Source organism: Oreochromis aureus, linkage group 23, assembly GCF_013358895.1.
Source record: "Oreochromis aureus strain Israel breed Guangdong linkage group 23, ZZ_aureus, whole genome shotgun sequence".
Classification (NCBI taxonomy): domain Eukaryota; kingdom Metazoa; phylum Chordata; class Actinopteri; order Cichliformes; family Cichlidae; genus Oreochromis; species Oreochromis aureus.
In genome coordinates, this window is record NC_052963.1 from 32,537,116 (window position 1) to 32,561,592 (window position 24,477).

Sequence of the window (24,477 nt, forward strand, 5' to 3'; positions counted from 1 at the left end):
AGGTGCCATTCTGCACTGGCTAAAACCACCCCCCCCCCCTTCCCCACCCTTCCTCCCCTCCCACACCCCCTTTGTAAAGTTTACCAATTCATAAGGCTACAAGGTACGTGCCACTACTTGACCATATACACAGAAGCAAAGTTACAAGCAAATGGAACGACGTGACGGAGGACAACCACTAGAGTGTGCTTGAGGGCTAATGACTGACAATTTTCACGCAGCTACATGAATAAGGCAGGAGAGGGGTGGGATACTGAAACAGCTGGCCTCGTTGGTCAGGCTTCATGTCTGAATAGGTCACCAGCAGCAATTCAATTGCTTCACCCCACCCTGCGAAGGCAACTAAGATAAGGGCAGCTCAAAAAAAATTAAAAAATAAAATAAAAAGAACCTCATGTCTGGCCACCACTGAATTTGGTATAACAGTTCAAACCACAATGAAATGTCTTGTCTAATCAACATTTAAACATCGGTCTTTTACAGACTGTAGACGTCACCGTAACAATGGTCTTTTTTTTCCTTTTTTTTTTTTTTTTTTTTTTAAGCATAAGACAGTATTTAATGCAGAAACAGAGCTCACAAGTCAATTACAGTATCTTAGAACACTTTTAGACTGAATCTGCGAGGCTAGACCGAGATAAGTAGACAGAAGGATGACAGTCTCAGAACTGAAGACTTTTAGGGTCAGCGGTCAGTCCAGGTCAAGAGGGGGTTGGGGAGAATAACGGGGTAGATTGTGTTGGTTAATTTCAGGCCCGTCTGTAGCAGCACGGCTTAGAAGCGCTTTGGTCCCCAGGGTGAGGCCTTGGTTGCCACCGGGGCTCCAAAGCTTGGGAAATCTTCAGAGCTGCTCATATCAGGGGCCTTAGAGTAGAAAAAAAAAAAAAAAAAAAAAAGGAAAATGAGGATTTAAAAAGAAAAGGGTGTGACCAGATTTGTTCTCAGATTTTTTTACAGTGACATTAGAAGACCCTCACCTTCTCATTGGCAGTAGCCCAGGGAGCCTCCCTCACCACGAAGCCTTTGGATGGGCCACGCTGTTCGTCCGCGGCAGCAGCGCTACTGCCAGAAGGCCTCATATAAGCCATCTTTGCCTCATTTTCCACAACATCTGCCATCTGACACAAAACAAACTGTGTCAGTACCAATTAACTCACACAAAGCGCCTTTTGTTTTGGACATTATCTGGAGAGGGAAGCTTACGTATTCCTCTTCCAGGTTGAGGAGATGGTCGATGGCTTCATCCACAAGCTCAGGGCGACCGGTGACTGTCACGAGGTTCGGGTCTGCAGCTCCACTCTGGGGAAACCTGAGATCAACCTGAAGAGTTTAAAAGAGAAGTTAAAGTTTGTAAGAATACAGAAAGCACAGTATTTGGAATGACCTATTCCACTAATTACAATATCATTCATTTCTGTATGTGAACACAGCTGTGACTGTGCTGTCTGGCAGGTATAACCTTTTCCCTTTTGATAGTTGGGGGTTTTTTTGGGGGGGGGGGGGGGATTTGTCACTCTCATTACACACAGATTTGTAGAGCAGCTACCTACATCTTCTCATTTTACCATCCTCACCTTAAACTCCTCCATGATCTTGCGAATGCCCTTGCCACGGGCGCCAATGATGCGGGCATGGACCCTGCTGTCCAGGGTAATGTCCTCAGAGATCATCTCTTCCAGCTCATCCACGATGGCCTGGATGGCATCTCGTGCAGCTATGGCTTTGTGCTCATACCCTGTAATAGTAATCTGATCCTACGGAGACAGCAGACAACTTTAAATTTAATTTTAAAACAAACAAACAAACAAACAAACAACTTACCAAGCATCTGGCACAATATTAAGCACCATTATCAGGCAGCCCATTTCAATTTAATTGTGTAACTTTACATACCATAAGCCATAGACATACCTGGTTTTCATCATTCTTCTCTGGGAACTGGATGTTAACATCATGCTCAGTGCGGATGGTTGTAATAATGGCACCCTTGCGGCCGATTATCTTGGGGTGATACTTGGGGTCCACAGTGATGGTCAGCTTGAAGCTCCTGAGTGCCTGCAGAGGGTTTTAGAAAAGGTAACAAAATGTTGGGTTGGAGTTTCATAAAGTCTGACAACTGGCCATTTCCCACTACTACTCAACCTGATGTTTGCCAAAGGTACGACTAATTATTAAGCCCTTTGTTCACTTGAGGATTATGATAAGGGTGCCCTTTGAGCTAATCTGAAAAGATAAGTGCACCATTTGAGTATAAATCATCAACACAGAGAAATAAAGACACCATGTAAACTAAAGAGTTCAGCCTCAACACACACCAAGCGCCACGACTGATACATTTTAGTACACCAGCAAATACTAACCCGATCCTCCTGCTCGGCCTGCAGCTCTTTGACGCGCTCCAGGAGGCCCTCTTTGGCGCGGTCGAGAAGACTGGCCAAGCCGGTGATGGCGATTTTATCAGACTGCTGCTCAGGAGCAGGCACTTGAATATTAACCTGGAGAGAGAGACAGTGATGCCAGATCAAATATCCAGTAAACCATCAAGGCTCCTTCATTCCTATATGGACATCTGCAACACACCTCAAAATCCTCCATCATCTTGCGAATTCCACTTCCTTTCTGTCCAATGATGTAGCGATGAAGCTCAAAAGGCACTTCCACCTCAATAGTGACAGGAACCAGGGCCTAAAGAAGGAAGACAGTTAGCTGTAGTTCTTCAAAAATTTGTTTTTTAACATTCCTGAGCTTGAATATGAAGTCCAACCTTCAGTGCTTCGATGGCAGCCTCGCACCGCTCTTTGCGTCCAGAAATTATAATCACATCGCACTTCTTGGGTGCGTTGGGATCAACTGGCTCCTTCACTTCACCCTCAGCTTCTCCATTCTCCTGGACAGGAGCCTCTGCAGGAGGTGCAGCTAAAAGAATATCAGAGTATTGAAAAAAAATAAATAAATGTACATGCCCAATTGCTTTTTGTTGGCTAAAAGTATCAACCATCAGTTTCAAAACTAAGTACAATTATTTTATTTATTTATTTTTAAATAAAGTGTTACTTTAAAAAAAAAAAAAAAAAAAATCAATGTTCTCATAATGAAAGTTATATTAAGACAGAAACTAAAGTAAGAAACACACTGCAGGTCTTTACTATTTACCTTGTGGGTCCTCGCGTTCTGGGAACTTGATCTGCACGTTGTGATCTCTAGTGATCTGCTGGATCCGTGAGCCCTTAGGACCCATGATTGAACGGTGGAACTTCTGAGGAATTACACACTCCATAGTCACTTGAGCATCCTGAAAAATAAAAAGAAGAAAAGCTTGTTACATTTCAAAGAGGAGAATAAACAGAAAGACTTCCCTTACAAAACAAACTCTACTAACCAAGTCCTCCACGATCTCCTGCATGCGTTTTTTGGCAGCTTCCACACACTCTTTGGCTCCTTTAAGGGTAACTTTATCACTCTGAGAAGCTGTGCGGGGGAAGCTCACCATAACCCCACCATACTCATCAGCAAGGTCCCTAAGGACTTGGCCGCGGCGGGCTACAAAGTAGCGATGGTGCTTGGGGTCAACGTTCATAGTGTCCTCAACAACATTGTCCTGTAACCAAAAGAAAAAGAAAAGTTAAAAAATGAACCAAATTGTTGGTTCATTTCATCTAACTTTTGACAGAACTCATTTGAAAACTTACCAAGCTCTTGATGAGTTCCTCCAGCTCTTTCTGTGCATCCCGCACCGCTTCCTCGGTGCCAACCACAGTGATGAGTTCCTGGTCTTTGTCCTCAGGGGTGGGGAAGATGATTCTGGCGCCGGTGCTGTCACGAACCTTACGGATGTTTCCACCACCTTTCCCAATAAGGAATTTGTGGTACTCTGGTTTTGCATGCAGCTCAACAGTGTGACTCTTTGTTTGCTAAGGAAAAAAAAAAATGGATAAAATTAGGATGACATTTATTACAAGTAGCTTTTAACTACATAAGGTCTTTGTTCAAGTCTTTTTCAACTGAAATGCAAGAACTCCCTGATAATGGGATAACAACTAATCAAATCAAACTTCAGAAACATTTTCTTAGCCATTTGCGAGCGACTAAAAGGATGACTGAAACAAATACTCAGCATGTGCTAATACAAAAGGAGCTCTTTGCCTTTTTACCTTCTCATTCTCTTCACCCCACAATGTCAAAACAATGACTTCAACACAAGTTTGGCTTTAATTCAGACGCATTTATACAAACCTTCTCCTCCGCCAAGGCAAGCAGCTGCTGCTTAGCCTTCGCCACCTCCTCTGCAGGGCCTCTGATGGTGACCTTATCAATCCCTGAGCCCTCTGTGGGAAAGTGAATGTGCACACCGCCACACTCCTCCATGATGGATCGCACCAAACGTCCCTTCGAACCAATCAAGGAGTTGTGCAGCTTCGAAGGAATGGACACATCCACTTCTGAGATGTTCGCCTGGACAACATGAGAATTTATGAAAGCAAACAAGACAAGATTTAAAAACAACCCTAGCTTAAATAAAAAAAAAATAAAAATTAAAAAAAAAATCCCCACACATGCTAAAATGAGTGCCTACCAGATCCTTCTGAATGGCCAAGATCCGAGTCCGTGCTGCTTCACAGTTTGCCTTCTTCCCAGTGATGACAATCATCTCTGAATTGCTGTTCTCAGCAGGCAGATCAATTTTGGTGTTAGTTTCCTCTCGAATCTACAAAGCAAAAATAAAGGAGGTGTCAAATCAAACTTAAAACAAATTAACGTGAATTCAGAATAAGAAAATGTGCAGTACCTTCTTGATGTTTGACCCTCCTTTTCCAATGATGTTTCTGTGGAACTGCTTGAAGATGGGGACTGAGACAGAATAGCTGTTCTCCACCTGACCAAAGGAATCACTGAAGGTTAACACTTAATGACACTTCAACGCTGCAATAAATTACAAATACACTAGCAGAGCATTTTAAACTTCAAGTCAAATGGAGATTTACCATTTCAGCCACTATCTTGTTCATAAACTTTGAACATTTTTCTACTTCAGTTCTTGGGCCCCGAAGTTGAACAATGTCACTTTTCTGTGCTGGGTCAGGGAAGTTAATGATGACCTGGAACAAACATTTAGAGTTAAGCTTGGAAAATGCACTCCCTTAAAGCAGAGGAAAAGAAAAAAACAACACAACACAAAACAAAACATAGAAACAACCACAATGATTTACAGCTCACCTCTGGGAATTTGTCCCGCACTTCCTTAATCTTCTCCCCTTTTTGGCCAATGATGGCCCTGTGAAAACGTTGTTCGATGATCAAGTCCTTTGTACGCTCGTTCTCCTACATGAAACCAAGCAATTAGAGATATAACAGGAAATCATTTGCAGAATTTTGCCTGTAAACTCAAGCTTGAACTAACCATGCGTGACGCAAGCTCTAGCAGCTCCTTCTTGGCTTCCTGCACACCCTGGGGATCCCCCTCAATGCGGATCAGGTTGCTCTTTTCATTATCAGGGGGGATGCGGACAGTCACCTTGTGCACCTCTTTGATCCGGTTGACTAAATTAATAAGTAAATGCATTGTTTCAGAAAAATATTCCTTGTTGTTGTTGCTGCAGCAGCATCTGACAGCAATATACTCACTATTAACACCTCCTTTTCCAATCAGGTGACGGTGGAATTTGGGATCCACACTAATCTCTGCATAGTCCATTCGGCTTACCTATCAAAACAACAAAAATCATGAAGAGCTGGTTGTCTAGCACATAAAAAAGTTTGCTCAGTCTCACTTGAGACTGGCTTCAAATTTAAACATTTAAGCAAAATTAAACACATTTACAGCCTTTTACAGAAAATTACAACACAAGTGTCTAGATTTCACTAAAGCTTAAAGTTTGCATTACCGTGTGTAAGGCCACAGGGAGGTGACAGGCCTACCTGGGCCTTCACTAACAGCCAATTTCAGGGACAAACATAACCTGACAAATTTCTGTGTGACTGAAGATTCAACACACTTACCAAATCTGTAACCATGGCTTCAATCTGGCCTTGCGCCATTTGCACATCTTTGGTAGGACCCTCCAGGGTGATCTTGTCTTCTCCCTCAGTGAACTCAATGTGCACCTTCATTCAAAACACATGAGAAAACAGAAGTTAAAAGCAGGTTTTCAAAAAATTTAAACAAGTACTTTATTTAAGAGCATTTAGCACACCTTGGGCATTTGTTGAGTGATCTTTGCCAAGTTCTGGCCCTTCTTCCCAATAATGAAACGATGAAGCCAAGAAGGAGCTGAGACCGAGGAAACAGTGTAACTGTTTGCCTGTAGAAGGAAAAATGCTGTCGTTACTCCTCAATGTTCATATGTTGAAAGAACTCTTAACATTACTAGTCTTCACAAGGTAATGTACCTTGGCATAAACTTCAGTGAGAGCCTGACCCAGACGGTCGGGCTCTCCACGAAGGATGACAGTTTCTGAGCTGCTGTCAGAAGGTGGGATCTCAACTGAGACGCCAGTTTTATCCAGAATCTCCTGCAGGGTGTTTCCCTTGGGGCCGATCACATATTTGTGCTGAGACTTCTTCACCTCCACCGCAATAGTGGTGGTGTTCTTTTTCTACAAGACGGACAAGAAGGTGAGGAACTTCGCACAAAGTAAATATTTTCATTTATTGTACCATTCATCTGGACAAAGGAACACAATGTGCAGGGCAGGACAATTACTGATGTCAATCTAGATGATAAACAGCAATACCAGCTATAAAAAAAAAAAAAAAAATGAAAATCTGACTGTTGCTGTAGTCTGGACACAATTTCTCAGTGATTATTTGCATACCTTGTCTTCATAAACCTTCTTGATCTTAGTCACAGCAAGGGCCACCTGCTCCTTTTCCCCAGTGATGACGATCTCAGTCTTATTCACACTCTGAGGGGGGACATTGATGCGGGCACCAGTCTCTTGCATCATCTCGCCCACTAGCTTATTGTAGGCACCGGTGATGAATGGGTGGTACACTTTTTCAATGTTCACCCTCTCCACAGCACGCTTGTCCTAAAAAGAGGAAAATTGCTAATGTATCAGATTTGGAAGAGCGATAAAACAAATTTTTAATAAATTATATAAAAATATCCTTAAAAAGGTGTTGGCGTGAGGTGGTAAATTACCTGCTCAGCAGAGATCAACAGGATCTCATGCTTTGCCTTCTCCAGCCCCTCCTTGGTACCAGAGATCTTGATCTGGTTGCTGGGGTCGTCAGGTCGTGGGATCTGGATTTTGGTGGCAGTCTTGAGCTCCAGCTCCTGAAGCTTCTCCCCGTTTTTGCCAATGACAAAACGATGGTGCTCCTTGGGGATGCCAACACTAGCTGAAGCCTGTTGGTTTAGATTAGAAGGCAAAGTTGGTACCACAGTCTGTAACTTATCATTTAAGAAAACCAATAAAAGCAAATCTCTTAACCTGAGTCTGCAGTCGGGACACAATCTCCTTACGGGCCTTCATCACGGCATCCAACTTTCCAGACACCATGATGGAGAGACCCTGATCTTTTGCTAAGGAGAGTTCCAGGTGGGCTCCGGTCTTATGCATGATGTCTACGCAAACCTTTGCTTGGTCTCCTTCCCCAAACTGGTTGATGTCCTTGTACTTGCGCTCCTCCAACGGCACATGGAAAACCTAGGAAAACATAGTTCATGTAAAAAAGAAAGCATTTAAAAATCTGTGACAAATAAAATTAGCTTGACACAAAGAAAACCTAAAATGTGAGGCAAACAAATTCATTCATATTAAGCTCGGGTAATCCTCACCAAGATCTGTAACCAAAATACATAAAAATGTTCCTTCTACTAAAACCCTTCTCATTCTCAACTATAAATGTTTTTCCTTCTGTTTTATATCATACTGAAAACATGCCAATGAATTAAACATTTTATTGAAAAAAGGAAAGATAATGATCCATTAATTCACTCGTCACACCCATCCCCACCCTAAAGTAGACATCTGATTTATTTAAACACTGCAGTAATCAGCACCAAAAAATTTAGACATGGAAACTAATGATTCATCTTTTCTTTGTGTACAACACCCGTCAACCATCGGGTCAACACAGCCAGCTGTCCACACTGACCACAGCAGACGACAGCAACCCTTTTTTGGACGGCAAGTTATGAAACAGGAAAGTGGGAAGTAAGACTGGTGATATCCCCATCAACCAGCGGAGTGCTTAGACTGCTGAAGGCTTAAAAGAGTAAATAACATGACTATAACCACACAGGCTCACATTAACCTGCACAGGGGAGGAAAAAAAAAAAAAAAAAAAATTGCAGTTCTAGCGCTACTAACGTTAACCAATATAACAAATGTATAACAAATGCATTGTTATTTACGAAGCCAAGTGGCACACACACACACTTCAGCAGTAATTAAAATAAGGTTGTTATCAAACAACACTGATTGTTCTGAATGGCCTTTAAACACAGTATCTATGTGAACAGCATTATGCCTCATCTACTGGATAAAGTTCAAGCTCTCTCCTCCCCAGTTTAGTTAATTAAAAACATTTGACCCTCCCATGTTTTTTAATGCTTTGAGTCAGTTTTTCTCCTGACTTGCTTACAGAAGCCTAATTTCCACAGATAACTGTTTGAGTCACACAAATCTCCTGCTATTTATGGGAACTCATTTCTTTAATTGAATCGATAAGGCTTCCTGTGTCACTGTAGCAGGCCTGAAAAAAAGAATGTCACACAAAGAGGACAAGATGTCTGTGCTATGGTTTTTTTATTTCACCATGTTTACTGCTGCGTGTCGCAGAGCATGCTGTCTTCATACCGACCACTAGTGTCACAGAACATACAGAGGCAGTTATTACACGAGGAGGAGGAAAACTTTTCTTAAAGGTTAGTCTTTTTACAACATCCAGTGTCGCCCTGTACACAAACAGCTGCCATGCCCAGTGGAGAAGAATCCATCATCAGCAGGAAATGGACATTTTAGCTTTGACATACAAGACTACAATCCACTTACATGGAAGGACCATATTTGTCATTTGATTACTTAAGTCTCCTATTGCTACACATCTCTCCAAATATACAATGCATGTAGTAAACTCTTAATAATTTGGTAATTCACCAACATTCAGTGATATAAAATTACAAAATAATCTACTTCCAAACAGGCTGTTTGAAACTAGAGATGCAGTATGAACTCTGTATGAACTCGTGGCTTTAAAAGTTTTGGTAAAGAATTTGCATTGCATTTCATTAATGTCTTTGTCATTTACTTTCAAATCATATAATTAAGATCCTGTGGTAGACTCTGAAATAGTAATGCAGTAATAGAACTTTTTTCTTTTTTTTTTCTTTTTTCTTTTTTTAAAAGGAAAAGTTGTACCTGGGTGATAATCGAAGACTTGAGAGGACGGATCTTTGATGCCCAGGCGCTGGAAGTTTCCTGGGTCCCCTCAGGTTGGGACGCCTTCTCGGGGAGAGGTGGGAAGGCTTCCTTGTAGGTAGGAAGGGCTTCCTCATCCTCTCCAGCACTGGGTCCTGCCACAGCAGCTGTGCATATAGGAAAGACATACACCATGAAGCCGCTTGTGGCTCGGCTTGCATTTTACAGGCCGTAGAGTCTTATGTCCAAATACTCACCACCACCCTGCTCTGGCAAAAGCCCACTGCGGTGCGCATTGAAGGTTTCCTGCGTAAGTACAGCGACTGAGCTCATGGTCGAAATCCCACGTTAACACAGAGTCCGAGTGTGCCACTAAAAGAAGAGCTTAGGTTATCTTCACAAGCTTAGTAACAGTACAAGTAGCAAGAATATATATACAAGTCTCAAAGGAGACGCAGTCTGCTCATTTTGAGCTTTTTCTAAAAATCACCTCGTTCATACAAGAGATGTCGGATTTCTTTCTGGTTGATTTGTAGAAATTAAGGATGGACAGAGCTGATGCTCGAAATGGAGGTCGCTCAGTTCTCTGTCGTTTTGTTTTTACTTCGTCCTGTGTTAACAGTAGCAGCTAGAATAACCTGCTACAATAACTTTTCTGTGTGCTTAAGTTTGTTTGTTTTCTTTACTCTAGTGCAAACTGGTCGAGTTAGCTGAAACGCTTTGACGAGTCGGCTTATCTCTCACTCATTCAGTCATGTTCCATCAGACAAACATTACATAAAAGATTAGTAATCAAGGATGTTTGTTCAGTGTTAAACTTGCACTGCACTTATAACAGCACCATGGGCGTAAATGTGTGAGGTGAAAAAGGAGAAACTGGCAGTCTGCAGCCTTATGACTCACACTGAGCTGAAAGGAGACTAGAGCAAATAATTTAGGTGAATGAAGCCAGTAGAATTTTATTTTTCCAGGGCTTTTATCTTCAGCCTGTTTTCATTTATTGTATCAATAATTACCAATTCATGCATTTATTTTCTTCACATTTTATTAAATACATTAAAGCTTAATATTACATTACATATTTTTTTAAAAACTGAACCCTGTTTCTTTCTCCCAATGATAAATACAACTTGTTAATATAACCCTCCTAACAGCAGACACCCAAAGCTAGGATATTGGTATTGTATTGGAAAAGGTTTTACTGGTGCATGCTCGTTAAAACCCAGAGATTTACAGCAAAGTGTTGAAACTTTTTGGATTGAAACAGTTAGTTAGCCCTGTGTATGTAATTTGCGTAACAGCAGTGACAGTGATAGCTATAACGCACTCTTTGTTTGACCAAGAAACTGAGTTTTGCATGCACTCGCGGGCAATTTTAGCAAGGTCCTTGTTTCAAGTGGTGCAAGTGTCACAAGCACGGTTTAATGTGCTAAACAAGCTTATCACAGACGGACTTTGGGATGTTCACCTTTATCTAATCTACATTTATCAGAGAAAGCCATGTGCGACAGAATAGTCACTCATCACATTCACACGTCAGCACTTTGCTAATGTATGCCGAGTCTGAGTGGGGAGTAACTGAAGAGATTAAGTCCTAGGAGAGCAGTGGTGTGGGCACGGCTGCAGCTACAGCACATTTTGTTTTTCCAACAGGAACTCTGTTCAACCATCTTCTCCAGTGCTATTCTAAGAAATGTAGCCAAGTGACAAGGCTGCAAGGTTAAGAGGATTTTACCCCACTGACCCCTCTGCATGTCCACGCTGGATAGGATTAAAGCAAAAATCCGCCAACATAAAGCTCAGCAGCCCCGTCTAGGATCTTTGAACCAATAATTCTTTCCAAGAAAGAAACCACAAGGCCAATCCGCTTATCTATAACAGTTATTTTAAAAAAACAAAAACAAAAAGAAATTAATTGATGTTGTTGATGTTTCGGATTTCTGAATTATAAATAAAGTTGATGATAGAATTCCATTAAAAACAACAACTGCACTCTGTTCCAACTACAGGTCAGTTCGGTTTAACCATCAATGATGAAACTTGATATCAGCCAAAGTCATCACCTTGTTCTTCTGGCTTTGCAGACAAACAAATTCTAGCCAAAGCACAGGAATGAGAGTTGCTTCAATGAGGAGTTTCCCTCCCGAGCGTGACTGAAATTCATCTGAAAGCATAAAGACTACATCCTGACTTTGTTTTGTCATCGATCTGTGAATTGTGGGAAATTTGCTTCCATGTGGCTGTCTGTTTAGCTCCTCTATGAACACCCTTGCAGTGGGGCCTCCTCCTTGTCAGACTGTATAAACTTCCTGTGCCCACTGCTCATTAGCGGCACTATAAATTAATCTCTTTACGGTTACAACTGATCATTCTTGGCCTGAAAACTTATTTTAAGTGAAGCTGTCAGGTAACTTTGAAGTGCTTCACTGCAAAAAACTTTAAAGCACCAGTGATCCAAATCCAAAGTTATCCATGAAGGGAAGGAAAAAAAAAAAAAAAAAAATTTCTTAGCCAGTTATCCACTTCAGATTTAGCTGGAGCCTATCCTAGTTGTCACTGGGCAGATGGGGGGACTAACACAGAAAGTAAAGCCATCCCAAAGGTAAAAGCCCAGGTCAAGCATTAAGGGCATTTTATTATGTCACACATGTGGACTATAAGTTGTAATATTGACCCATGTCATGTAAAACACAATTCTGTTTAATGGATCATTTAAGTAACACATCTTGTGTCAATTTGCTTTTTGTACAGGATAAATTTTATCTTTTAATTTTCAGTTTTAAATTATTGTGCAGTTACTGTACTGTATAGTTGTGTTATTTATATTCACATATATTGTATTTGATATATCTTGAATTATTTTCTGTGAGGTGCTTTGTGATTCTCATCTGACTCCTTATGTATTTTACCCTTTTAAGTTTAATTTTAAGAGTAAAAAAAAAAAAAAAAATAATAATCCAGCCGTGTTTTAACAAGTATCTGGAAATCCATTATTGGTGATCAGAATGCTGTTACATGCCAGGGTAACTGCTGTAAGACAAGCAACTCTGGCTGCCGTTCATCTGTAACGAGCGTAGGCTGTCAGTCTGCAGTTTACTTTGATTGTCAATAAGATGGGTGTCCATGTCTATTTACTCTGGGTGAGGCTGTAAAACTTTGTGAAAGGAGTCTGATGACAGGGATACTGATGTGAGTTGTTGAGGAGATCCAACTAAACAACCAAAATTGTTGGACCTGGACTCTTACTGAATAAACTCTTATAATGTGAGAATATGATCAAACTGTTTATCAGAGGGAGAGTGTGATTTTTAAGGACTCATGTTAGCTGCCATAATGTTAACTTAAAACCAGCTACTGTTTAGCAGTCTCATTATCAGCTAAACGGAGATGAGAGGATCGTATGTCTAATGTGATAACTAGTAATTACGACAACGTTACGAATAAATAAGCATATTTTTGCATATTTATGTTAGAACCTTGACACAGTTCAGGAGATGAGGCTTGAAGTCAGGAGGTTAAGGAAATGAGGGAGGACAGATACAAAATACATGTACATATAAATGTACAAAACCTAAAGGCTTATTATGGTTTGAAAAATGTATTTGCGATTGTTAAATTAAACTAACTTTTAAGTTGTACCATGTATGTGGCAGCTGTTTATACACAAGTGATTAGGCAGAACAGCACTACCGTATTAAAAATTGAGGCGAAACCTGGCTGCTTCCACAAGCCAGGGCCTGCACCGATGCATTTTTAATGCATTAATTCTAAGTTCATGACGATGTATCATTTTGTTGGAAGCCATAATTACTCACTAATCAGTGAATATTTGAGTAAAACTGTCTTTTTTTCTGCTAAATAACTTTTTTTTTGTTTTGTTTTTTTAAAATAAGAAGACTTAATGTTATATTGGCAAAAGTAAGTGCCAATATAAAAGCTGTACAAACTTACCAGCTAAATGGTCAGTTACCAGATAATCCGTCCTGTAAAGATGAAAGTTCCCGTCAGCCTGCCAGCTTTTGCCTAGAAAGCAGAAAAATAATAACAACTGTTAAAAAGTCTGGGACCTCAGTTTAAATCCACAAAGAAAACCACGTTTTCAGATAAACCTCTGTGTATGAGTCTTACACCATGACCTGCATTTAAAATGTAGATCATTAAATTGCATAGTAATAGTGGATACTGACTACAAACAGGAAAAAGAAAAAACACAGTCATGCTTCACAGACATATGCACTCATCAGGCCTAATTGCACATTTTGTTATAGTTGTGGTTCTGATGAGCCCGGTAAGATAAACACTGACAAAATACTGCCAACTCATGGCTGAAACCAAATTGTAAATTAAGAAGTGTTCAGACAAAGCAGATGCCAAGAAATGCATTAGTGAACAGCAGTAAAGCATAGCTGCCGCTGGAGCTCGCTCTCTTCAACAAGCATCTGGCTTTCATAATCAGGACGCTGCCTTGTCGTACAAAAAGGACAGAGCTGGCAAGTGATGAAGCTGTTGTGTGTGAGCCAGGTAACCAGGCTATCACGCTCTCATGCAAGAGCCTGTAAAAGCACACAGTGAACAATACGTATTAAATGACCTTATTGACATGGCTGTGCTGAAGTCTCAGGAACACTTGGATTCATTTCACTAGTTTGATGTCACAGATTTCCTCACTTACTCAACAACCCTTGGAAACAGTCAAATTTTCCACTGAGGTGTGGACAGACTCCCATAGGACGAACCTTATTAAGTCACCGAGTGTTGCTTGGGAAGAGGTGTACTATCTGCCAGGCACTTTCTCTGGAAAGCCCAATATTATAAGAAGACACACTAAAAAGTAGGTTTCTAACTTCATTTGTAAGAGTTGGCAGAAGTGACAACATGTGACCTGTTCTCATTATTATTAAAGCGACTAGTGATAGAATGGCCGTGTACAACTGCTGTTAATAAAGCTTAGCACTTATGTTTTTATTTGAAAGACAAATCACAAGCCCGAAACAGTTTCTAATAAAGAGTCCCCCCCCCCCCAAACATGCCTGTACATTTATCTAATTGACCATTCACGTGCTGGTGCTACACAGTGCAGCGGTTTGCCTGCTCATAGAAAAATCATAAGGAAGAGGAAGGAGGAACCGCATTGGCAAGAAGACCTGAGATTTCTTTGTGCAAAGAAACAATAAGGTGGAACTAAAAAGGAATACACTTCTCTGAAAGCAACACCAGCATAAGGCGGTCAGAGCGGAGGAAAACCTTGACTGACTTGTTGCAAAGCAAATGGGACGACACGTCAGAGGGCGACCTCAGTGGGTAGGAGTACCAAGGAATAAGGGTGAAATTACAAATGCAAGTGAGCCTACCAATGATATCTTGATGCATGCTCAAACTAATAAGACCCAATCAAACATGAGCATTTGAGAAATGTTTTCACAAAGTCTCAGCTTCTATCTGTTCAGTTTATAAACTAAACCAGTGTCAGGAGTATTTCCAAGAGCCTGAAAGCACAGTCTGGACACTATGTAAACTAAAGATACTTTTGTCTGCTTTTGTCTGCTTCCTTTTTTCCACAAAGGATCGCCCCAGCGGATAGATCCACATGGTTGATTTGGCAGGGTAAGTTACATTTGTAGTCACCATTTATTAATTTACCATTTAATAATTAAAATAAATTGGAAGTCTGATTGCTTCAAATGCCATAATTTACAATATCATCTACAAAATGTTCAGTTTCAGCATGATCCGAAATTATCCACAGTAAAGTCAACAGGCGTTTACAAATGCCACACAGAAAGGACTTGTTTTTCAATAGGCTTCTACACAGCCATAAAGTGGTTCTTAGAAATAACAAATGCTTAAGGAATACTCATGATATTGTCACTTTGTGTATCAAGACACCACTATTATCTTTTTTAAGTCATCTACTGGAGGTAAGCAGGTATAGGACCAGCCTATATGCACTACGGAGAGCACTCCAGAATGGCAACAGGATTCAGGACACCCTGTTCTTTGAACAAATTTTCCTTGGAAAAGAAAGAAACTGGCCTGCATATGATACTTGCCCTTGAAAGACCAGAGGCCTTTTGATTAGCAGTTTGGTTCGACAAATAGCTGCCACAGCACTAAAGCGCAAGTGTGTTTTGGCACAACTTTGGCAATTCAAGAGTATAAAGTGTGCTCAAAAAAAGAAAAGAAAAGGGGGGTCCAGAAACAGGATCGTGATGACCCAGATGGAGGCCACATATTCAAAGTGTTAAGCAATGAGAGATTCCTTTTATACTTGAAGTTGTCCTGGAGCCGTCACCTCTTCAGATGTAACCACAGTATACATCCGTTGCTTGAAATGAAACATGCAAATTACTGAACTGTCAGGACAAATTACTTTGCCTTCTCCTCCGAGATATCAGCAAATTCTTTCTTTCTTTTTTTTTTTTACTACACACTATAACACAGTCAATATTAAAACCATACAAGTGAACCGCTTCTTCCAGCAGAACCTATGCAATGTAATAATGTTTATTAACTCAATGATACAAGATAAAGAATTTAAGATGTTTTCTTCTTCTTTTTTAAAGAAAGAAAGAAAGAAAGAAAGAAAGAAAGAAAGAAAAACGTGGCACGCTTTCTTAAAAATGTGTAGCCTAAAACCAAAATAAGAGTGTAAGTGGAGAGCATTCACCAGAGAGACCCCAGAACATTAAATAAACATGCCACGGGTACAGCTGTGGCAACCATTAATTAGACTTATTACTAGTTTAAACCAGTGTAATGCAGCTATTTTACGTTATGTATTGGAGACAACTTGTACTAACGAACTGCTAACAAGTTCAGAGTGCCTGGCTCGCCTTTGCTAGTTAAACTCCCATTAGCTTCAGCAAGACAACCTTCGAGCCTTTATGACATTATACCCCAATCCCAGATTAAGGATTTAAGAGGCTGGTTAGTGTGAGTGCCAGCTAACACGATATCAAGTTAACCAAAAGCTGACAGCTGCCAACGAAACATTTTAGTTAATGCTAGCTGCCGTCATTTGGCTAACATTGGTCAACCATAAAAAAAAATGTAAGAGAGCGAGACAAACTAACACTGTCCCTACTGTCGGGGACATTGTAAATATATGGGTCTCCCATCTGAGGTGGGATATTCACTGGGATAATCAGTGAGTCACGGATTACTGAATCCAAACCCTTAGCTGGTTAGCAAACTTGCTAAAAACTTTGAATGCGGCGTGTGACACGTAGCCCCTCAGCTAATGGTGAAGTTAGCTCAACGAGACCCACACACAACTTCAGGCTGTGCCTCAAACAGCTAACGGCATTAAGATGGAAGCGAATCAACAACTAAAACAGTACCGTAACTCTGAACACATTCACAACCCGATGTGGTGTCGTTTTTATATGTTTTAGCCAACACTGCTGAGCTCGTTAAAACTAGTTGAACTGGGAGCCTTTAGCTAGCGTGCTAATGTTAGCTTCGAACACAGTTGGTTCTTCTAGCTGGCTAAGTCCACGTAGGCATACAGCTGAGCACGGGAGAAATGACACGGAGTCAGGCCAGAGCACGCTATAACGATCTGGGTTCACGGGAAAACTGTCCTCCTTTAACGAGCACGGCTCTGACATAAAAAACTGAAGTCATGTGTAAAGAGGATATAGTCACGTTCAGGAGGAAGCTAAAAAGTACTTACTTATTTTTATGTTCTCGTCTGCCCTGAAGGTGCAGAAGCTGAGATGAAATTCCACTGGCGAGAAGGTGGGATTGAAGCCGGACGGATATATACCAGAACCGCCCACCAATCACGTCCTCCAACGTCACTTCAGAGAGTCTGGTTACAAATAACTTCTTTTCATCTCCAGCAATACAAGTTCTGAACTTTGATCACACTGAGCAAGAAAATCATGTGATAAAAAACGGGATTAAAGTTTTCCTCTCTTCTAAACAGTACAAAGTCCCGCTAAAGTAAAATATAAATTTAAAAAATGAAATAACAACTACAAATTCATTTTTTATTATCAATATCACATTTAAATATGAAATAAACAGGGCTTTTAAGTAAGTGATCAGTATAACATTTAACTCATAAGTGTTTCTTACATATAAAATAATTGGGGACCTACCAAAGAGGTTTTGACCTTCCCCAAAGGAAAATTCCCAATACTTATTAATGTTAATTCACTCAAACATAAAATACACACGTTTTTCGTAGTCTTCTTTATCTCAGGTAGCACAGAGTGGTCCCTTATCTATAGGCTACACCATGTACCCCAGTCATGCTTCTACACATAGGGGCCCACTCTCAAAGTGCTATGTGAATCCTGCCTAATTAAGTGCAAATCTTTGTTATCATTTTTAATTACATTGTTATTACATTTTATATATATAATCAGCAACAGTGACATACAATCATATATTATAATGATATAATAAATAAGAAGGGAGACACACCAAGAAGGTCCTGGATTCTAATCTTCAGGCCTTTATGTGAAGTTTCCCTGTTCCGCATGAACCTGCATGGATTCTCTTTGGGCACTCTGGTTTCTTCCCACCATCCACAGACATGCGTAGGTTAACTAACAATTCCAAATATGCGATATAGTTCAATTGTGCACAAAAAAATGCATATCAGTTTTTCCATCCATTTTAATTGCAAAGTTGTAGCAAAGATGTTGTTATGTTGTTGCATTTTGTTTATTATCACTCCAGCACTTTTGCTACTTTTGTGATTTCCAAAAGTAGAATGGGAGGCCCCTCCTCTGCAGAGCCAGCTCCCAGTTTGGATTCAGGAGACAGACAGCGTTTTTATTTTTAAGATTAGGCTCAAACCTTTCCTGTTTGATAAAGATTATAGTTAGTGCTAGATTATCTGTGTAGGTTCTCAGTCATCCAGGTCATCTCTTAAGATTAGGGCTTGATCAGGTGACCCTGAACCATCCCTCAGTTATGCTGCCATAAAGACTCAGCTACTGGGGGACTTCTTATACACTAAGCCTACCTTCTCCACTTCCCTCTTTACATTCCTCCGCCTCCTTCTTTTTTTTTTTTTTTAACTTTTGTCTTTTTTCCTCCATACAACCCCCAAATACTACTCATATGTAATAATCTGAGTTTTCGTTTTTCTCTCAGATATTGTAGGCTCTTGGCCCTACTAAAGCGCCGTGAGGTGGCTGTTGTTCAAATGAAATAAATATTAGGCATAAATGAAGGAAATTTCTGCAATTTAAAGAAAAAACAACTTGCATCAATTTTATTTTAATGTTACCGATGTTACTGATATTTTATTAACATTATCATTTTTATTTTAAAATACAGATACAAATCTATGTTGAAAAAGTAACTGATGAGAGTTTAATTCATTATTATTATTATTTTAAATTTTGTGGTTATGAATCCGACCACAGCAGCACAGTAGCACGGTGGTAGCACGGTTGCCTCACAGCAAGAAGGTCCTGAGTTCAGTTCCACCATCAGTGTGGAGTTTCTTCTCCCCGTGTTTGTGTGGGTTCTCCCCGGGTACTCCGGCTTCCTCCTACAGTCCAAAGACATGCAGTTAGTGGGGATAGGTTAACTGATTAATCTTAATTGCCCATAGGTGTGAATGTTGCCTGTGTCTCTATGTGTTAGCACTGCAACAGACTGGTGATCTATCCAGGGTGTACCCAGCTGGGATAGGCTCCAGCACCCCCGCGACCCTGAAAAAGGATAAGCGGAAGCGAATGGATGGATGAATCTAATGACTTACATGTCTATTCCAACATCTATATTATAATTATGGACAACATATTTCTTTAACACCCTCCCAGGTCATGCAGGTTGACTCATACTAAGGACACTGATTTTGACAAGCTTGGTAGTCAGCCTTGCTGATAGTTAAGGTTTAAAGGGTCAAACCTCCTCGACAGAGTGGTAGCTAAAACTCTGACAGATGCCCATCAATGATGGCCATGATCTCTAAATCAAACAAACAGCAATGACAACATGGGAATCATATAAACCCATGCTTAGGTGTTATTGAATGACCTGCTGAGGTGACTCATAATAATGAATCAATACCAAAGAACTGGGCTTGGTGTAATTGTTTCAACAGTATCCACCTTAATTATCTTTGTTAAAAAGTCAACAAAACTTGTCTAGTCACATTCTCAAGACTATTGCGCTGGCATCTTTTGCTGAATGTTTAAGCGTCACCTTAAACAAAAGTCACAGAAAGTTTGCATCATTATTTGTTACACGCCATGTGACTTTATAAGCATTTAGACACACCAAGCCATCTCTGACATCACAGAGCCAACACCTATGAATGTAGAAAAAAGCTGACATTCATTATAGTCGGTCAGGAACATCTATCATAGTTCTGTACAGTGTGAATGAGACTGGATATCACTTATATGGTCATCTCAGGCCCATGGCTCTGGCTGTGAATAGAGAACCCTTGTCCACCTGCGCTTCACGTCTTCTGTTTGGAGGGGGCAACCAATCAGAAGAAAATTGATTTATATTGACAGGCTGTGATGGGCTGCACCAAGATCCAGTATAAGAATTCTACTCTAATAGAATTGCTGAATAAAAACAAAGCTGATGATGACAAATGTACATCCTGATTTAGTAATGGCATCTAAGGAAAATTGTGTAATTCAAGACCTGACAAGATAAGAAAATGTACAGATAAACTTGAATTTCTCTCAGAAAACAAAAATAGGACTGCAGAGGAACAGCAGCATAGCACAGAGAAATACTGGACTGCTGAATTTGCCAAAGCTAATCCATAAACACAGTGAAAGAGTTAAGAAAACTTTATTGCAGGCTTTTCACAAAGGTCAGTACCTTAAGTATGCAAAGCTACATCTGGACGAGTGGTTTTGGAAACAGGTGCTATGAACAAATTAAGTTAAGAAACTGATACTGAAAAGCAGTTAGTTTCTGAAATAGGACAGTGATATAAAGAACTCTCAAAATATATTAGGAACTACTTAAAGCAGTGGAATAATGATTAATGTGGTAAAATTATGAACAATAGTTATATTATTAATTATTAATTATACACTAATAATTATCTTGCATTCTTAAACCTACTTAACAAATGGCAGATAGTACCACCAGCAGTGTGCACTAAAAGTCTTTATTGTGCAGCAAAACTGTCCTATCAGTATTTTACTATATTTGATGTTTTTGTTGCATATTACCATTGTTTATAGTTTAATATACAGATATACATCATATCCCTTAAGCTATTCAAACAATTGTAGGGTTTCTCTCCGTAACCCCAACAGTCTTGTTGTCGTCTTTCTGGCTATGCATTTTTCAGCTTACCTGGCAATGTTTCGTTTCTGTAGCTTTAGAAGCTGAATAAACGTATTACTGCAGATTTTGGCAAATATTTTCACTGCAAATATTTCACTGTTATCTGTAAAATCTAAAGCTGTCAGATATTTGTAATGAAATAAGTAAGTATAGATAATATTCGCTCTGTTTTCTAGCAGAACAGGCAGTAACCTAAAACTGAATTGAATTGAACTGAAAGTTGTTGTTTTTTTTAAATGTTTTATTCTGCTGCAAGATTCATCCATAGTTTGACCCCACAGATAAAAACACAAAAGATTTTCTCTATTGTCTGAGCTTTACAAAGTGTGACATTATATTTTCCCCTTAGATTATAACCCGTCTCTAGAGAACATCTTCTGTATATTTGCTGGTAACAGGCTATTCCATGGTTCATACAGTACTTGTGCAGTATGATATTTAACAACTCTCATAAATTTGAACAAGTTTGATTTCAAAAATAAAATTTTATTGTGTTCTTGAAACTTTACCTGCTTGACAATTCTTAAGGGCCATTTTTGAAGTTGTGTGTAACACCTCTGCACAGTAATTTAAATATGGAAATACATGAAGTGAACTACTGAGTTTATGATTCAGTAGATGCTTTTCTTTACTCATGACTGAAATAGTTCTTGATAGTCTGATTGTACATGATTTATTTAAGGTTTCCAGCTGATTTTGTGGTCTAAAAGTACACCAAGAAATTTAATCTGACATTTATGTCCAGTGTTATTTATCAGAATATTTGTATCAGCTACAAATAAAATGAGAACAGTATCTGATTATCTACATCAGGACTGTCAAACAAAAGACAGAATTGGCACAACAAAGACTCAAATCTGAGCCACTGGATAGCTTTGGAAAAAAGAAGGAGAAGATAAATTTTGGACTTTTAATTGTAAGTTTTGCAGCTTCTCCTACTAATAATGACCTTCCCCGCAGCCATTCATACTACCATTAAGTAATCATTAGGTAATCAATAAACAATTAAATGACAGAAAAGTCCTGTTTTTATAATCTACTATAAAAATTTCTGTTTTTGTTTATTTTTAGAATGGACCAATGGTAAAAAACCAAAAAAACAATAGAATATTGTCTGTGAAGTAACAAAAACATTCTCTTTTACTTTTCCTGTAATTTTACACATTTGTTTCTCACAAATGTAAATCATGCAGACACATTTCTTTCATTTACTACAGCAGCATTTCTTTGTCATGTAGAAAAACTACACCTTTTCTTTTTCTGAATGTGTAGATGAACTTCTTTACTCTGACAGAAGTGTGGCCCACTGCCTCAGGTTAGTTTGACATCCCTGCTCACATACAGTTTTGAATCCAATACTGACCCCTGTGGGACTCCACAAGCAATGTTCAATCATTTTAATTATGCTATCCTGTCTCCACAAATTGTTCCTTAATATTTTGTGCTTAGTTATAAATGTATTCAGTCTGTCAATGAAGAGTTTATTCCCGTATTTTAGATATTTGTATGAGTAGAGAATTTGTGGTGTCTGTCTCTGGATTTATACAGGGCTAACTGCTCTCACTTATATCATAAAGAGTTGAAAAAACAAACCAAATGTTTAGAGGTCTTAGTTCACAGGGTTACCCAAAAATAAACTGGCATCATTATTTGAAAGTTTGGTCATATTTAATATCTGTTATACTGTTTAATTTTTAATATCTGTTACACACACACACAGTTAATTTTGATGTTTTATTGTTTCAATTTATGCTCATTTTTTATAATATGGCGTATAATGAAACAGCACAAACTGTAGCTTCAGACAAATCCGAGGCTTCAGATCTACCAGACTAATTTCATCACACATGATGGGCACTGTGATGAGGCCCAGGGCTTCTTGCAGACAATGAACACAGATCAAAGTGTGGAACATGGGAAAGTCATCGGGTTCAGATTGCATTCTTTGTCTTTCTATTAGCAGATCATTTTTATCTTTCCATTTATGTTTTGCATCAAATAAAATGTTGTTTTAAATGAACAAAAATCAGAAAAACACCATCAGAGCTTCTCTCCAAAAAGAAGCAAGGATGAATGACGGCCTCTTGTTGAGACGTTAAGCAGATACAGTTATGTCTACGACTATTTATACAGTGACACAGTTTTTGTCATTCTGGTTTTATACAGTCTCTCATTTTCAGAGACTCAGAAGTATTTGGACAAATAGCATAATTCTAAATAATGATGTGACCCCAGCAAGGACCCAAGACACTCAGCATGCTTGTGACCGTGTGTTTATTTACAAAATGTGCGTCTCTGCATCCCTCAGTCCCTTTAACCCTTCCCTCAAATAGATGCTGCTGTATTAAATCCCTCTATCCCTTCAGTACCATTCAGACTTCCAGCTGTCTTCACCTGTCCTCCCTTCCTCCAGGTCCCGACGTCACTGAAATAGGGAGAGTGTAATTACTGAATTGCTTCCAGCTGCCCTGCCAGTCTCCCTGGCACTGCCCCTTGAGCCCACTGGACCACCCGACCTCTGCAGCGGAGCCGCAGACCACACCTCCGCCACAAATACTTTCTAATAATCATGGTCAATTACTCCCTGAAGTCTACAACATTTCCAGATGCCATGGTGATCATCTTGACCCTGCTTGCATAAACAAAATAGCTTCATTTGCATTTAGGTTTTCAATTATGAATTTGAAATACAGGGAAACTGATCATTATGGCCAGGACTGTAGCTGGTTATATGCAAAGGTCATAGTGGTTCAACTGTCAGTTGTCATCGTTCCCATTAAAAGCACCAGTTCTCTTTGGGCACCGTTTGCTTTAAAATATTAAAGTCCTGCATTAAAACACAACATATCATAGCAGGAAATACATCTTAGATAAAAAATAAATTATTTTAAACATGAAAAGTGTCAATGTTATTTGAATGTCTGTGTTTGTTAAGACTTGAAATACCAGATGATAGGTACACATTTTCATATTACGAAAATAATTTGCACATTACATTCAAATACATTCATGTGGAAAAGTTTTCACAGGGCTGTCTGCAGTCCTGTGAGAAAAAAGGAAAGTCGTGAATCATTTGCTCACAAAACCACCTTCAGCAGCAAGTAATCATTTTCTGTATGTCTTTATCAGTCATATCACTGTTCTTCTTTGAAATGATGCTTCGTTCGTTCAGGTTAGGTTCGTGGCCATTCGTTTATGGACAGCTCTCCTAAGGTTCTGCCACAGCATTTGACACCCTAATTTTTTTCTTTTTCTGGTCTTCAGAAAAAGTTGTAGCCAAGCTTTATGTTGCGGACAGATCCGTTCTAGAATATTTTAGTGTTGTCATGAACTAGTCTGAATCTAAATTCAAAGATCACACTCAAAGATCAGCGGCGATTGGCAGCTTTACAGAGTTCATTGAATGGTAGTGAGTTATTAACTGGCAACAGGTAAGTGATGGGGAAGAGTGGCTTCACTACAGGGATGCACAGGAGCTCTGCTGCAGAGCAGAGAGGGAGTTAACTGCAGTCCAGGCGGAGGAATTGATTATTGCGGAGCTTATGAATATTTCAGACAGTCTTACTTGTTAGGATGGTAAATTGAAGCTTAGGAGGAGAACTTTGTCAGCAGGAGAAAATCAAGGAATGTCAGAGAGGTGCAAAAGGGGTCGTGATCAGGTAGGTTGTGAATGGCTAATACCTTTCCTTTGCAAGTAGCAGAGAAAAAACAAGCTACAGCAGGCAAAAGTTGCTGGAGGTGTTCACAGTCCACAAGTGAGTTGTGTACCAAACAAACAGGGTTCCAGGAATGAATCTGGTCTAAAAAGGGGGATAGAGAAACAGG

General features: G+C 39.6%; 1 protein-coding gene across 1 annotated transcript; it reads right to left on the minus strand.

The window, feature by feature from the left end:
* Positions 1 to 490: 490 nt before the first annotated feature.
* hdlbpa (high density lipoprotein binding protein a) lies at positions 491 to 17,176 on the minus strand. The gene is made up of 28 exons (XM_031730494.2): positions 17,042 to 17,176; positions 13,318 to 13,389; positions 9,624 to 9,738; positions 9,367 to 9,533; positions 7,435 to 7,650; positions 7,143 to 7,349; positions 6,814 to 7,029; positions 6,388 to 6,594; positions 6,192 to 6,299; positions 5,998 to 6,102; positions 5,623 to 5,701; positions 5,399 to 5,538; positions 5,215 to 5,319; positions 4,983 to 5,096; positions 4,787 to 4,873; positions 4,574 to 4,705; positions 4,234 to 4,452; positions 3,690 to 3,911; positions 3,380 to 3,598; positions 3,154 to 3,292; positions 2,765 to 2,916; positions 2,581 to 2,685; positions 2,361 to 2,495; positions 1,912 to 2,055; positions 1,575 to 1,754; positions 1,204 to 1,320; positions 978 to 1,118; positions 491 to 864 (listed from the first exon to the last, which is right to left on the minus strand). The coding sequence occupies exons 3-28, from the start codon at positions 9,697 to 9,699 to the stop codon at positions 775 to 777; spliced, it is 3,822 nt and encodes a 1,273-aa protein (XP_031586354.1). The 5' UTR covers positions 9,700 to 9,738; positions 13,318 to 13,389; positions 17,042 to 17,176; the 3' UTR covers positions 491 to 774.
* Positions 17,177 to 24,477: the final 7,301 nt, after the last annotated feature.